This window comes from Platalea leucorodia (genome assembly GCF_965183815.1).
Source record: "Platalea leucorodia genome assembly, chromosome: 8".
Taxonomy (NCBI): domain Eukaryota; kingdom Metazoa; phylum Chordata; class Aves; order Pelecaniformes; family Threskiornithidae; genus Platalea; species Platalea leucorodia.
In genome coordinates, this window is record NC_138830.1 from 39,921,010 (window position 1) to 39,937,641 (window position 16,632).

The 16,632-nt window shown below is 41.5% G+C and overlaps 1 protein-coding gene across 1 annotated transcript in view; it reads left to right on the forward strand.

Annotated features, from left to right (window-relative positions):
• Positions 1 to 929: 929 nt before the first annotated feature.
• The window catches only part of TOX3 (TOX high mobility group box family member 3), a gene marked incomplete at both ends in the record, with an annotated part of 76,934 nt that continues 61,231 nt past the window's right edge, over positions 930 to 16,632 (forward strand). The window contains one exon of the mRNA XM_082318995.1: positions 930 to 1,031. Coding sequence (XP_082175121.1) covers positions 930 to 1,031 — 102 coding nt within the window. The remainder of the gene's footprint in view (positions 1,032 to 16,632) is intronic.

Genomic DNA, 16,632 nt, shown 5'->3' on the forward strand with positions numbered 1-16,632 from the left:
AAAACAAAAGACAGAAAACTGGTGGAAGCGGTGAAAGTTACTCACCTGGAACCTTCCCGGACGGAGGACAGCCACGGGAAGGGCCGGCTGCCGCCCGCCCGCCCGCTGCCGCCCCGGCCCCGCTCCCGGCCCGGGCGGGCGAGCGGCGGCGCGGACCCCGCACCGGCCGCCGGGGGCGGCAGCGGGCGGGCGGCGGGAGGGGCGGCGGCGGGGCGGGGAGGGGCGCGGGCCCCGGTCGCTCCTCCCGGGGAGCGGTGCCAGCGCGGCGCCGGCTCCTTCGGCACTTGGCCCCGCTGCGCTCCGCCCGCCCCGGCCGGCGCAGCCCTGTTGCACCAACTGCGGGGCCGCTGCCCCCTCCCCGGCGGCCGCGGGGCGGCTGTGACACCGCCGTGCCCGGCTCCCCGGCCCCGCGGGCGGGCGGCGGTGACGGGTCCCCCCCACCTTTGTCGGCGGCGCGGGCAGGCTGCGGCGGTCGGTCCGTCCGTCCGTCCGCGCCGGGCGCGTGGCTCCTTTGTGTACAGCAGCTGCTCCTGAATGCGGAGGCAAAGCCCGTGGCTTGGCACTGAGCTTTTAAAAAACAACAGCCCTCCCTCCCTCCCTCTCTCCCTCCCTCTCTCTCTCTCTCTCTCCTGCCCTCCCTCCCTCCCCTCCTCCCGCCGAGGCGGACGGGCACCCACCTGGGCTCCGCCGCCCACCTCTCCTCTCCTCCTCTCCTCTCCTCCTTGTTTACCTGCACTTTCCCGCCGCCGCTTTCCCCCGCCGCCTCCCGGCCCGCGGTCGTCCCCGCTCCTCGGGAAGGCTCGGCGCTCCGCAGCTCCGGCCCCTCGGCGGTTTGCCCGCGCCCCAGCCCCGGGGAAGGCACCTGAAGGTGGATCTATTAAACCTCCCGGCGGCTTCTCCAAGTGCACTTCTTGGACCAAAGCACCGGCATGGATGTAAGATTTTACCCGGCTGCGGCGGGCAGCTCGCTTCCCGGAGACCCCTCCAACCTGGACTTTGCCCAGTGTTTGGGTTACTACAACTACAACAAGGTGATTATTCCCGCGTGCGTTAATTCCTCGTGCCGCTGCCAGGGCCGGGTCCCCGAGAGCCGGAGTTTGGGCTCCGTCGGGGCGGGGAGGCTCGGGGCTGGGGGACGCCCGAGAGCCCGAGGCGGCGGGCTGCGCCCGCGGGGCCCCGGGACGCCCGGCCCCGGAAAGTTGGCGGCGGCCGCGGGGCCGGGAGCAGCCGGGCCGCCCCCCTCCTCCTGGCGGGGCCGCGGCGGGGCTCGCCCCGGGGGGAGCCGCCCGCCAGGCCGCAGCCGGCCGCTGCCTCGGCCCGGCGCCTGGGCGCTTCGGTCCAGCCCGAAACCCCCAGAGCCCCGCCAGCAACTTTAGGGTGCGAGTCCCTCTCCCCCGCGGGCAGGGAACAAAAGGCGGCTCTCCCCAGCGCCCGGCCCTTGGCGGCTCGGGCCGGGACTGGCCGAACTTTTCCCCGGGCTGGAGCCGCTGCGGCTGCCCCGGCGGGTCGGGCAGAGCCCTGAGGGAGCTGGGGCGTCCCTGCCAGGGAGGGGAAGGGACACCTCCCTCGCTCGGCTCGGCTCGGCTCTTTCGGAGGATTCCGGCTGTGTTACGGCCGGTCTCTAACTAAAGGATTATACCGAACAGGAGGATTATCTAAAAGTACCTCAGCTGCTAGCACCGGAAGATAACAAACATTTTGATTTGACGAGGATTGTCAGAGAAGTTGCAGCACCACTTCTGTCTATTCACGCCTTCTCTGCGGCATGTGTAGTTTATGGAGTAAACGTTACAGTCAGAAGCAATAGTCGTTTCCCAGCGGCTACCTTCATTTACAGAAATATGTTTTATTGATACGGGGATGATTTGTTTCACAAATTACCCAAATCTGGGAAGGGTAAAGTTAAGAATGACACTGTGACTCATGCTATTTTGAAAAAGACTTAGCTGTTTGCACTGTGATGTGTCAATAGCACATTGAGCTATTAGCACTGGGCCCTCACACATGCACATAAAGATCCCTTTCACACTGTGTTTTTCCTGGTGCTATGTTTGTCCAACCTCTGGGGCCTTTTGTGAGGCGCTGTATGAGATGCTGGGGAAGAGAAGGGTGCTGTACAAAGTCTAAACTTATGTTAAAACCTGGGTTTTTTTAGAATCCTTTCCAAATGAGTAGATAAAGTTTGATGAAGTACAAAGATCACTTTAAGAGGGAGAAATAATGTGGGCTCAAATAAGGAGGTTCAGTAGCTGAAGAAAAGTTTCTCCTAGGGAAATTGCTTCTAAATAGATCTCATGAGCATACTGTTCTGTTGCTCTTTACGATAATCTCCGTCTCAGCTGCTGCGATGTTCAAGTTTGTCATTACTGATTTGGTGGCTGCCTCCCTTGTCGAAAGGCAGAGATCTGCTTTCCCTGGAGATGCAGACCGGCGTTCGGTGGAGCCTGCACAGCCCCTGCCTCGCGCATGCTCTCTGCGCTGCGGCGATTAGCATGCTGCTTTGTTGGTAGTTAATACAGAAAGACACAGGAGCATGAATTAAAGATGAAATGTCAACCTTAACTTTGAATGCTGCTAAGGACTTCAAGAGCTCTAAGATGCATAGTAAATGCTCACTGTTGTCTGATATGCCAACTGATTTTGGAAACTTGCAACACTTACTGACAGCATGCTTACTGTAAATTTCACTTATTTGGTAACTTTATTGTGTTATGCATGGTATGCATTGTTTCAGGCTCTGGTACAGGTTACTGTACAGGTTCTTTTTTTTTTTTTTTTTATGTCCAAAATCTTGAATGGCTTCTGAAAACCAGTAGTTTATTATGTCCATTAAGTTGCTGCAAATACACAGTTATGTATAACCTTTTGACTGTATTTCCCTTCGTCGTACAATGAGAACAGAGCACACATTCAGAAAAAGTCAAAAGTAACTAACTTCTGATCTATTCAGAAATGCATTTCAGTTGCTGTGCTCCTGAACGTAATTTTGGCAAGTATCTTGTAGGCCAGGCTTCCAATCTGCAGCAGAAAGTATTTTAATTAACAGAGTACAGCTCATGACGCCTGTGCCTTATAATAGATATCTTTGTATGCAAAAGGCCTGATGCGGAGCAGACTGACACACGCGAAGCTGTGTTGCTGCCGCTGTGAGCTCTTCTTTGGCTCAGCTGGGAAAGCAGCAATGTGGTGTACAGGTGTTTCAAGGACAGAAGAGGAATTTGTGAATGAGTTCCTAGAAAGGAGGATCGTAACTGTGTTAATCTAATCTCATTATCTACATTGTTTATAACTACAGGAATCATTGTAAGGTTTGGGGTTTCTTTTTAATTATTCTGGAAAAAGGGTACATTTAATTTGAAATCTTCCTCACTCCCTCACTTTCTATCCGTTTTGTCCTTTTCCCTGTGTTCCTGAGGAAAATAAATGATTACTCTGTTAGGCACTGAGATGACCAGAAGGCATAGAAAAAACCAGTTGAAATATTTACTCTGCTGAAGTAAATGGGAGAACCATTATTGATTTCACTGGGGACAGTATTTCACCTCAAGTCTTTCTGAAACTCATTTGAGTATCCTGCCCACTCATCCGTGCCTGCTTCATTGTTAGGAGCCGAATCCATATTCTCCTTGTGACAGTGACATTGCCTGTGACAACTGCCGGGAAGCAGGAAGTGTGATGGCCAGAGTAAACACGTTGCCTGGTTGTATATATGTGCAAATGCAGAATTCTTTATGTGAAAATATTCTCAGGATCATTAAGACATGGCATAAGTTGATGGCATATGGCCTACCTGTGGAAAACTGTATCTTGTATCGCAATGTCTAAAAATATTGAATGTATAAAGCCTTTTAGCGTAAACGCATTGCACCCTGCGTGACAATGCTGTCTTCCACCTGCATGCTTAAAAGCGGTTTTCCCAGGACTGTATAGTTTTTTTTCCTTTTGTGGGTACGGCGCTGGCAGAAGTGTGGCAGGCTGACCCGTGAATCCCGAGGCAGGGCTTGGGATCTCAGGTTGCCCTGTGAGCAAGGGACTAGCGGTGGGAGGGGAATTGCAGCAGGAGTCCTGCGCGTGTAACCGCACGTGCTTGGGAGCTGTCCTGGCCGGTGCAAGTATCCTTTAGTTGGATTCCTTCTCTGCAACTGCTTTTTAAGAGCAATGTCGTGCTTTTGAAATCGGTTGTCAATACTGGATAAGTAGACCTGAGGGTAGGGGATGTCATCTTGGGGTTTCTTTGGGTGAGCATTAGTTTTGAGTATATGACAGGCATTTGAAAAGGGACTGAAGTACATAAGTATCCCTGCTGTTATTTGTAGCACAGCAGTTTCTGGAAGATTCCAGATTGGGATTATTTTTGTTGAGGTGATGCGCGACATGGTAAACACACATAAAGGGCAAAAGAGGAAATAAAGACACAGAAACACGGTGATTTGTCCAAAGTCACGCAGTCGGTCGCTGACATAATCAGGGCCACAACCAAGGTATTCTGAGATTCAGTCCAGGGGTTTATGCTGAATCTCGTTTACTCTAATAGGATTACTTACATGTTTAAAGTAAAGCATGTGCTTAAGTGCTTTGCTGGATCGGGGCCATATTTGATAAGTTTTCAGTGCTGGTGTGAGAGTACATAACTTGACCCTGCATGTGTCTGGCTGGTGGTGGTTTGGGATAACAGCGATCCACCTCTGCTTCATGGAATTGCATGAGTGAAATCATGGTCTGCCTGTTTCTAGAAGAGTCCTGCTGCAGTGTACTAAAAAAAAAATTAACCAAAAATAGCTATAAAAATTAGAGAAAGTTGAAAGAGACCAGCTGTTGTAAAACGTTCTGCTTCTGTTTTGAGCCCTTTTATGGTTCTGCAGGTGGAGAATGATTTTGGACATTTGCTATAGTTGAGTAGTTTTTTCTAAACAAACTTTTTCACTTATTGAGTAAATTACATGTCTTGTACTAAAAATATTTAGGGAACTACTATTCATCATAGCAAATACTTTTTTTTTTTTTTTTTTTTTTTTAAGGAAACCATAATTCTTGTAATGCGATTTGGAAAAGGGAAAAGAAAACTCCAAAACCCAAACACGTACAGCTCAGTGCTTGAGTTATATTAAATTCCAGAATCCTTACTTCATTATTTAGCTGTCTACATTTTATAATGTTTATCTCTCCTACACAGATTGTCCTTGAAGGATACAAATTTCAAACATACATACCTTAATTTAGGCACTAGCATACATATGTGAATGTCAGAGCTTGATGTTTTTGGCTGAAATATTTTGCATTTTACAAAGGAAGCTCAGGAAGGTTATCTTGTTCTTCCAGAGGTAAAGCGAAGACAGCAGTAGTTTAGTAGCATGCTAAACTGGGGCTATAAGTCATTCCTATTAGTGTGCATTGTTAGGAAAAAATGGACTACAGTTATGCAAACGATTGAAAATTACTCTTCTTGCAAATTTAGTGTGGCTATATATGCATAGGTTTTTCTTTCATTTAGCAGATGGTGAGAGACAATGGGTGCATGTATGCTAAGATAGAAAGCTCTATGCTCACTCATCATCTGCCCTGCATATATGCTAGTTTACATCTGGGCTCCCCTCTGATGCAGATGGGGGAGTCTCTGGTAGCTGATGCGTGCTGTGGTCATGCGTGTACCTACGGTCTGACCATGACAGAGGTGGCCCCAGGTCATGGGAGAGTGCCAGAAAGCACCAAGGAGCTCCCACAAAGTAGAGAGTAGAGCTGCATAAGCAGAGGCACAAATATGGGTCTCACTGGAGGCAATTTAAGTAAGGGATTGGGAACTTTCTCTTGCAGTATCAGCTCAGTGAATCTTCAGTATTTCCCATTGATCTTCTGGCACATGTGGCAAGTGTGCTGAACTACTGCTTTCCCAGAACAGCCCTGTCCTGCCTCTGATGTCTCAAAACCTCAGGGCTATGCAGGCAACTACTGCTGGGGAGCAAAAAAGTTCCCAAAACATTTGGCTGTCCAATCCAACACTAAAAATGTTGGATATATGATTCCCAGTGCTTGGAACAGGAAGTGCAACGATCAGATGAGTAAGTCCACAAGAATACAAATTATAATTTGTATCATCACCACAGCTTGCATTACGCTGTTTTTCAGGAGCAAATCATCCCACAGGTTTCATGACATACTTGAACTGCTGGCTGTGAAAGGAAACCCCTATATGCCAAAGGCAGCAACTGTGCCAGAACCTATGTTGCTCAGAATGAGCACGTATAATGGTGATACTAATTGGATTGTGCAGTGTACAATTTTTCTGTTGCTCAAATAATGCAGCTCCTATACTGAATGTACCATTTGTTATCAAGACATAAGGAGTTGGTTGTATACAAAGTATACTTAGTAGAAGTTGATTTTTAAAAATATTTTTTAGATGTTTTCATTACAATGGGTTACAATTGTATTAGTAAGGTACTTTGTAATAATGTACAATAATAGATCAAGAATTTGAGTTTAATGCTTGGAGGTAATCTGGAGTACTTATGGTATGTGCGGAAATGACTAGTGGGTGTGTTTTAAAATAATGATAATTTGTAGCAATCACAACTCTGATACGTGCATGCCATGGACATGGACACCCACTCACACGTCTGGCCCTGGAGTGAGGAAATACTGACTAAATCCGCTGGGATGACAAGTGCCTCATTCCCATAGCATTGCCTGCATCAAACATTGTACTTCATGCAGAGGTACCCAGTCCAGCCTAACCCTATAATGAATTATTATGAATTTCTAATAAAATCTCAAATAGAAACACAGGAAATAACAGCTTATATTCTTTGGCAGATACTTGAGATGAGAGTAGCTTGCATCGACTGTAAGTTGTGTGACTCATTTGTTGCAGTTTTGTGCAGTGTCTGGCAAAGCGAGGCCAATCAAACCGTGACCTTTGGGTTGTGCTGCAGGCTTTTATTAAATTTACAGTTAACACATACCTATATATTTGTTGAATTCTGACACTCCCTAAAAACCTAACTAATGCTATTGAATGATGATAATCTAATTTAAGAGGAGAAGAATTTGTGCAGCACTAATCCTACCTTTTTATCTGTAATCACATTTCTACTGCCATAAAATTGAGTACTGTTATACAGACCTAATGGCAGGGTTGAATTTTCAAATGCTTCAAACTCTTATCTGATAGCCGTCTTCTATACTGTTACCTGTCTGTGTGATGTATTTATAGAGTGCCAGTCACCATAGTATCTTTGCAATGATTGCTACCAAAATTGAGAACTCTGAGGTGAAAATCTAATCAGGACTTTAGATAACAATGTCACACAAGAGCCTTCTGGTCTTTGCCACTATGCTCTGTTCAGATGAAGACTTTGATGAGATCATGCTTGCTGCCGCGTTATTCATTATTTATTTCTGTAACAAGATTTCTATTTCATATCTTTTCCACTGCATGTTAGCACCTGTCAAACCAATCCAAATTCTGTTTTGAATGTATTCTCTTTGTTTGTACCTGAAACAATATATTGAAAAATACAGGCATTACAGGGCTGCTGAACTAGCAAAACCAAAAGGGGAGACTGTTGTTACACAACTGCTTCTGCCACAGGTACCTTGGATATCCGAACAGATGTTTTCATGAACTTTTTCAGACGCTTCATGGTAACAGGCAGACAGGCTGAAAATACTATTTTCATCACATTAAAAATAACTGAGTTTTATGAGCAGAGTGCTGGAGATACGATTGGCCAGCGCTGCAGACTCAATTCTGTTGGAAAAGGTTTGCTACTAAAACTAGGCAACGTCAGTTTATTACTGAAAATGAAAAAGGTTTTAAACAAACAGTTCATCTAGTTTTCAGTTTGTTTGTATAGTTCATGAGCCAGCTATTGGCATCAGTGTTCTCTGTTTACCCCTGCGTGGCCAGTTTGCCCAGCAGCTTGTGTTTTGTTGAAAAGCCCTGTGTAAGTATCGAGAGGGAAAAGAAAAGCAGTCCATTCTCAAAAACTGCAAGTTGAAAGTATCCCTTAATATCCCTTTAAGCCTGATTTAAAAAAATTATAAAAAATCATGGCTAGAAATCTACTCCCCCCCCCCCCCCCCCCCCGGCACTTATACCTCAGCTTTGTTTATGCTCATTGAAGACTGATTCAATGTGAGCATCTTTCACTTACTTATATGGGCATTAGATCAGGCCCACCCTTGGCATTTCATGGGAGAAATTGTTATCAATTCAATGTTTTATTTTTGCTGTTGTAAAGTTATAGCCCTTCTTACTGTCTGGGTCACTACGACCATATATATCATTCCTGGCCAAAGACTTGTGAGAGCTAAGACTAAATCTTATGGAAAAGAGTGGGTTGTGACATAGTGAAGTTAAAAATGAAGGGTGTGTTGGGATGAAATGCCAGGATTTGGACTGGCAGCCTCTGAAGTAAGGGATTTGTTTGTCTTCTGCTTTTCTTTTTTAATTTTTTTTTTTGGTTGTTGTTGGCATGACTTTGCTACTGGCTGAGGTGAGCGCTGCAGAGGCAATAGCATGGGTATCTCCTCACTTTCCTCATCTGCTTTACAAAGTATGTAATTGATGATTATGTAAAATCATTATGTTAAAGCAGAATATAGCTTGAGCAGACACATTTACATTTGGATTTTCTTTTCTCTGTATTTAATATTCTGAAGAGTTCTGATCAACTGGGCAACCTAACAAAAGGTCGCAAATATGTAAAATTACCGGTATGGTAGGATTTGTGGAAAATGAAGTCTATGTGCAGATGTTTTTGGTCACTTGAAGCGAGTTGTCTTCATCTCTCCATTTGGTTTTCTTAAGAAAATTTTTCAAGAGAAACTCTTTTGTGTTTAGCAGTCAAAGTGGATATAGTTTACATTGCAATTCTGTAAACAGTTAATATGAGAGAAATTAGATAGGGATCTAAAAAGAAATAGTTTTAGATATGCAAATTAATGATGTATTAGGGGTTTTTTGTTTGGTGGTTTTTGTTTTGTTTGTTTTGGTTTGGGGTTTTTGTTTGGTTTTTTTGTTTTGTTTTGTTTTTTGCAAGGAACCCATGCATGGACACAGCCTGAGCTGTATGAATCATCCTTTCTATGCCAATGGGATAGCTCCTATATGTAAAGTCACTGAATTATATAAAGGTTTGTAGGTTCAGGACATATTTAAACACCTCAATATTGATTAACTGTCTATTTTTGATATGAAAAATTGTGTTAAAACCACGCAAAAACCAATTGCTGCATAGTCGAGTAGCTTATTTTCAGAGTAGATCATATTTATCTGTTATTCTTTTTATGCTACTCTCTTTATAGTCATGTGGCTTGAATTTTGAATGGTTTAGGATACCATTTCAGTATTACTTTATTATTAATAAAAGTGCTTTTGTTAAACTGTACTTTTAGCAGTAAACTGTTTTACTGATAGAGGATTAGCAGTCCTCTATTTTTTAAGCAATTTGCTTTCTTAAATAAATAAGAATTTGAATAGGCATGGGAAAATAGTCATTATGTTTGCTTTAGTAGGTTAATGCTGTTACTTTTGTGGGTTCTTGGCAAGCGTGTGGATGAAATGATGATAATACTAGGCGGTCATGTAAATACGGGGATATCATGGTATTGATTTGTTCTAGTGAAAAACTTGATAGTTGTGGTTTCCTACCACAACCCAACATGGTTCTTTTTTCTCCTATAGTTTTGCTTGATATGGTTTGAAATACATTAACCTTACATTAAAAAAAAAAAAAAAGCTTATTCTATGCATGTGGCAAAATAAACTGAATTTTACAGTGTGTTTTCTGCTCTTTTTCACAGCAGAACTGTAAGTAAAAACAAGACTGATTTCAAGACTGTACACTGGACATACCACAAATGTAAATACATTGTGAGGTGCAAACATGAGAGCTTAATTTAGATTTGCACCACAAAGTGATCATTGAAGTAAATAATATGTTTATACCTATGTGACTTAGTGTTTTTCAGAGACTGTCCAGTAACTGTATTTCAAATGATAAAATGAAGTAATTTGTATCAATTTATTTTGTCCTACCAAATAATTTACAAGTGCAAGGTATTATTAAATAAAGGGATTTAACAGATACTTCTGCTGTCCTTTCCTTCTGACATTTTTAAAACCTACTTGAAGTTAACTTTATGCTCACGTGGTGGTACAACTGAGACCCAAGGAGCGCATGTGGAGTGATAAATCAGACGTTATGTCACACAAGTCAGCCTGGCTTCCTAAATGGTGGCTTGCATCATTGCTTCCATGATAGAGATCTACCTGTTGTTTATGACATAGCAGAAGTGCTGGTAAGGAAAGCCGCCTTTGTTTTGTTCTTGTACCTTTGTCTAAGCGTTTTTTAACATAATAGCTTTGTGCTGGGATCTTGGATGATGTTTGTAAGGTGCGTAGGGTATTGTGTGGCTTGTTGAAAATATGCAATTGTTTCAAGGATTTGACAAGCCACATATATATACGCATTCTCAGTTCTGATGGTTGTCTTACCTTCGTCTTTTTAAAGTCATGTTTGAATCAGACATGTGCATCAGTGACTTCAGTGAAGTGTTGCACTGCCCTGTGCTCTCCCAGTCGCCATGCTTTCTGGAGATGATGACTTGCTTCTGAGATTTTGCCTTTGTGGAATCAGCTGTGTGGGTGCCTTTTCTGTGAGAGGACCTTTGGAGCGTGCTCTGCGTCAGCACATTCCGTGGACCACTTTTCTGTGTCCCCTTGGCTCTGCTGCCTGCTTTGGCTTGGACTTGCTGGCTGATAGCACACAGCAAAAACCTGAAATTCTTAGAGCCATCCACAAGTGGGACAGAATTTCAGTTGACATGCAGCTCTGACTGAACAAGGTGAAAGGCAGGCAGTGTAATCTAGGGCTAAATAGAACTGAGGGATGAATCAAATACCATATGAAAGGAAAACATAGTAGTTCTGTTCATTAAATACCTACTCAAGTAGGCAAACTAATAGCCCTTCAGTACTTTGCATACACAGATTTGTGATATGTCCAGTGTACAGCTTAGAGATCAATCTTGCTCTTCTACCTGTAATTCTTCTCAAAACACAGCTATAAAATTGTATTGTGAGCTTCTATATTTATTTTGCCTCAATCTGCAACGATAGCTTGCCCAGTTTAAGTAGCAAACTGTTTTTCTAAATTTAGTCAGCAAACAACTTATGATAGGATAGCAGCCTTTTTCTGTCTTCTCTGTTAGGAAGTGTTTGAGTAAGGATGGTGAAGATTGGCTTTGACTTCTATCAGCACAAATACATTGCTGGCGATAACATATGATACAAGTATGCTGCCTATCTTCCTGTATTCTTGTCTCTAGTAAATAGGAATTTTTCAAGGAATGTCTCAGAATTTGCCCTTTTGTTAATAGTCTGGTGGAGAGTTTACATACCAGGGAAGAATCCTGATTCTTCACTTGATAATGTATTAAAGGGTTTTTTTTTGAGCTTTGTGTTGGTTTTTATAAAGAAAAATTGGCCACTGTTACTTGTAATACATGTCACTATTAAACGAATCAAGAACGTGACTCTTGTACAGTTTGATGTTTTTAAAACACAGACATTGTGTATTGGTCTGCATCAGTTGTGACAATCTTCCACTGCTTGGAAAATGTGGGGAGAGGCTGTTTGCTGCTGCACAGGACGTATATCGGGATACGTACATCTTCTTTGGAGGTCATGGGACTCCTTACCATTGCTTGTAACTTTTGGATTGCTAATTAAGTGAATTCCACTATAGCTGTCTCTGCATCACATTCCATGTTATTTGTGTGTTTATGCAGAATTATTTCTAAACAGAAGTTTTTAAGGTTATTCAATCCTGAGGCATAAGTGAGAGACAGTGATGATAAAGAGCTTGATTCATATTATGACTAACTGCAGGTGAACATTATGTTGTTATGCCTCATTCTCAGTGTTTCTGTGACTCAAAAATGATAATAAACTCCATTAAAATACCATTACATCAATAGAGTGAGTATTTAAAATGCATGTGAAAGGATAAAGTCTAGAAATCATAAGAATATAATAGCTATCCATATAATTTTTCACTATATAAAGTATTTGTAGATCTTCTGAATTTCATTTATTCTCTGCATGGGTGAGAACTGATACCAAGCAAAATAAGTGTGAAAGTAAAAAAGAAGGAACAATTTCCATGGAGGAAAATCAGTTCTGGTCCTTCAGAATCATGAGCTCGGATTGATACTTTGCAGCTACAGTGAGTACAAGCAATGCACCACAAATCTGGCACAGAATTTTGACAGAAATCTTTGATTTCCTACTTCTTTTTAGCTACAGTTTTTCTATTCTTATTTTGTTGTGTCGTACTGTTTTACTTCATGTTTCACACTGCTGTTGTAGGAAGCAGTCGTTACGTTCTCTGTTGCCATGGCCATTTGTTAATTTAGAAAAAGAAGAGAGACGTGGCTGTGAAACACCTTAATGAGACAAGAGGGAATGGTGGCTAGGGAACTTTGCTAAACGTTTACAATTTGGGGATCAAGTATTTTCAGTCTGCCTGAGTTCCTAAACTCCCTGCAGTTCTGGGTGGTAGTGGTTTTGGTTTTTTTGTTTAGTTGTTTGGTTTTTTTTTTTTTTTTTTGGAGGGAGGAGCAGGGAAAAGAGGGTGAAAATACGTTATTCACATTTAAGGTTTTCCTACACATTTTGGGTAGCTGATCTTTGGCTCTCATTTGATCAAAAGAAAGAGACAGGTTCATCTTTGCTTCTCCATTCAGTTGGCTTATGGCACCCAAGCAAAGGAGCTCCTATCTGCAGCCTTTTTCCAAAACTCTAGTTGCCAGGGATCTGTGAATATAGAAATAACAAGATTTTAGATGATGAATCTCAGTATGTATGCTAGAGCAAGGCCAGTTGCTTCATTGATCCCAGCTACTGAAGTTTTCCCTGTGAAGATGATTTATGTTTATCTTAAAAAAAAAAAAAAAAAAATCAATGAGACAAACAAACTGAACTTCATGTAAGAACTGATTTAAAACATACTCAACGTTTTCTTTCTCATCCTTACTTTCTAAAATCTTCTATGGATTCAAAAGAAATGGATGCAATCCTGCTCTTGCACATAGAAGTATATCCTCTTTGAAGAAGAGAGATGTTTCTGCTTTTGCATTGAGCTTCATAAACTTGTCAGAAAAAAATCAGCTCGGAGGATGTATTTTGAAGTAGTAGTTTCTTGGGCACTGAACCGTTCATTTCCTAAAAGGATAAAGCCTCTTCTTTGTACCTGCTGACAAAACAAAGGAGTCAGTACTGATAATATGTTATGTGGGGACAGGCTGTAATGTTGGGGAGCGTTACTCTGGCTGCTGAAAAGCACCAGTGCTATCTGGCCTCTCATCTTTACCAGAAGCAACACATCTGCCTCACTGGAAATCATAAAAATGGTCTCCAGTTGGTTTTGTCTGCTTTTTTACTAAATAAATGAGTCATTATTATTTTTTCTCCAGCTTAGATACCAAACAAAAATGAAGCAAAATGCTACATTCAGCTGCTTCAAGTTGGGAAGGTCTAGATAATCTTAATCTCTGAAGTGTGAAAGAACTGACACATAAAATTGCAGGTCTGGCAGCAAAGATTTTTTCTTTTTTTTTTTTTTTTTTTTAAATAAGTACCTTACAGTTGGAGAATTGATTTTTCTTAAGAAAAGAAGACATAAGAGACCTGAAGTATCTATGCTTTAACAGTAATACTGGAAACAGCAGGGTGAGAGAGAAGACAGTGTTGTTACAAGCGTGGCTGTATAAATGCTGGCTATGAGCTTAGACTGGGAATGAGAAGAAAGCCTTTTGCTTCCAGAGGAGTAAGATGCTGAGGCAGCCTTGCTGTAATAGTGGGGACAGAGGAGCAGTAGTCACTTTTAAGCCTCCGAGTTTGTGCTAAATATCATATACTGTGGTTGGCTGAAACAGGGACCATGGGGTTGATTGTACTTTTAATCTTGTTTAATGTGGTTCTTTTAGGCTTCATGTTTACATTCCTAAACATATGATATTGAAGTTTTGTTATGCACTCTGTAATCCCAAGTGGGTCTTTGATTTGGACAAGGCAACCACAGACGTGATAGTTACTTACAGACTCAACAACAATTTTGGAGTTATGCATAACAGCTAGTAAAGAAAATTCATGTCTGAAGTCTAATTTTATAGTGGAAAACTATTATAAATGAGATTTATAGATGCTGTGGGATTACCTAGTATCTGTGAACATGGAGAGATTACTTAAGTCTTCCTTCAGAAATGGCGTGCTTTTCCTTGGTGGTGGTGGGGAGGGAAAGGCCTTTAAGTGTCTGAAAGAGGTGATGGAAAAACTCACATCTTGTAGAAGTTTGACAGTCTGTAGAAGCGTGGTACCAAATTATTAGATGGTTTGTCTTGATGTGGGTGTTTTGACAGTGCGCATCAAATAATCATCTGCTTCCTTACCTCCATGCTTTGCTAGCTGGTAACTGCCTCAGTTCCAAGTTTCTAAAAATAATCTGGTCTCAGGGATCTGACTGAGAACTTAATTTTCGAAATGCATTTGGACAATGCAACTAAGCAGCTCTTCAGAGAGGTATATGAAACACTTGCAAAAATTTGCAGCCCGTCTTAGTGTCCATTTGTGTTCATGAGCAATACAAGTCTGTTTCTCTTCTCTAGAGGTCATAAAAATTGAAAATGATGATAGTGGATATCTTTATTTTGCCTTTAATGCAAGAAGACAGAGTATGTTCTCGTTTGTATAAAAAAGTGCCATCTGCCAGCACCGTTGTAAATATTCCAGCCTAGCAAGAGCAGCTCCTACAACTGCACAGTTCTTTGCAGATCTACTCCTCCACCCCAAGTCTGGACACTTAATTACTCATAGCCTGACCTGATTGGTTTGGGTGGCAAAGGGAAAACTCCAATTCCCTCATACAGTTGGTATTTTCTGCCATTGTAGAACATAGCCTCTTCATTTTTAAATCTAAGCAAAACTGTTGACAGTACCAGTTGTTTTTATATATATGATAAAAGTGGAATTACAGTAGAGTAAATTAAGGATTAGAGTTAAATTATGGATTACTAGTTAATATCAAAGGTACCTAGGTGCAGCATAATTCCATTCTTTCAATCTTTCCTTGAAAAGTAGAGTTTATAATCCTAGGTAGGTAGCAAATTGATGCCTTTTATACAACTCCTTATATAATTTTATAGACTATTTGTGCTTACAGACATAGTGATGAAATACATATTTTTGGCTAGAGTTGCAAGGATACTTCTATCTTAGCTTAACTTTACTAAATCAGTAAATTAATTTAAACGGAATTAAGTTCTAAAAGAGCTCTAGTATCAATTTTCTGTAAGCAAATTAGAAGTTTTTGAGAATGCAGCATTCTCAGGGAATATGCTTTATGCTTTATCCTGTGATGTTCATCTGTATCTGTTTTTAGTCCAGTGTACAAAAATAACAACATCATTTCTTACCTACTTGTACAGGGAAATTTCTACTGTCCTCTATGATTATTATTATCTCTTTCTAATTGCTCTTACGATTTTTTTTTTTTAAATATTTCATTTCCTGGCCTATTACATGATAGAAAAATGTAGGTGGCATGTTTGTTCATTTTAAACGAAGGTTATCTGGTGACTTCCTGAGACAGTCCTCTGGTTGGAGTATATAAAATTGAAACTTCTTCCAATTAATTTTCTTTAAAAAGTTGCATTAAATAAGGGTAAAACTGAGCAGAAGTTGTATGTCAACAAACAGTATCTTGAGAATTCTTCAACGGGGTGGAATCAGTTTAGTTATTGTTTACAAAAGAGATGGCCCAAATGTGTGGTACAATAGCCAAAGACCTGGTAAATCATAGCTCTTTTTAAAAACCTCTCATTTGTAGCACTGAACGTGGTAAGCTGATGTTTTTGGAAGTGATCATTTGGTTGAACTGGTTTTGAGTCTCAGACTTAAGAAATCTGTAGATTAATTTCAGAAGTCCAGAAAAATTTTAAAAGTAGCAAATATCTGCCAGTTCTGAAGTTCTAAGAATTGGATGGCCCTTTCTGGACACCAACAACCTCAGTTTTAGAGGTCTCATTATTTGCATTTGCAGCATGATTTCCTGGTAATTACTGAACCCTGAAATGTACTGTGAAGATCTGCTGCTTGGTTTTAAGGCAGTTTGAGTGCAAAAATCTTACTGTCAAGTTTCATTGCTGCTATTTCTTAATATGTCCTGGGTCAGATACATAATTTTGTGCAATTAAAGTATGATTAAAAAACAGTATACAATTTTTTAAAGAGGGTTCTAGCTTTCTCTTTTTTTCAAAATGTGTGTTCATCTGTTGTTGGAGTTGAACTTTGAAGCAGGTGGCTATAGCTGATGTAAAAGTTTTCTTCAAAGCCTCAATTATCCAAAGTAATGATTCTTCCTACTTCAGCTGCTTAATACTAACAGTAGGATTTTATTTGTTTATGCTCATGCATCAAATTGGTAATCAAATATTTTATCTGGATGAAAAAATGAAAAACAAATTACTTCTTTTTCGTGTAAAGTGAACTTTAAAAAAGGGGCTGGGAGATCTGTGAGGCTCTTTTAGCATCCCAGAACCCTGAAGCTCAATGTCAGTGCATTTATCCTT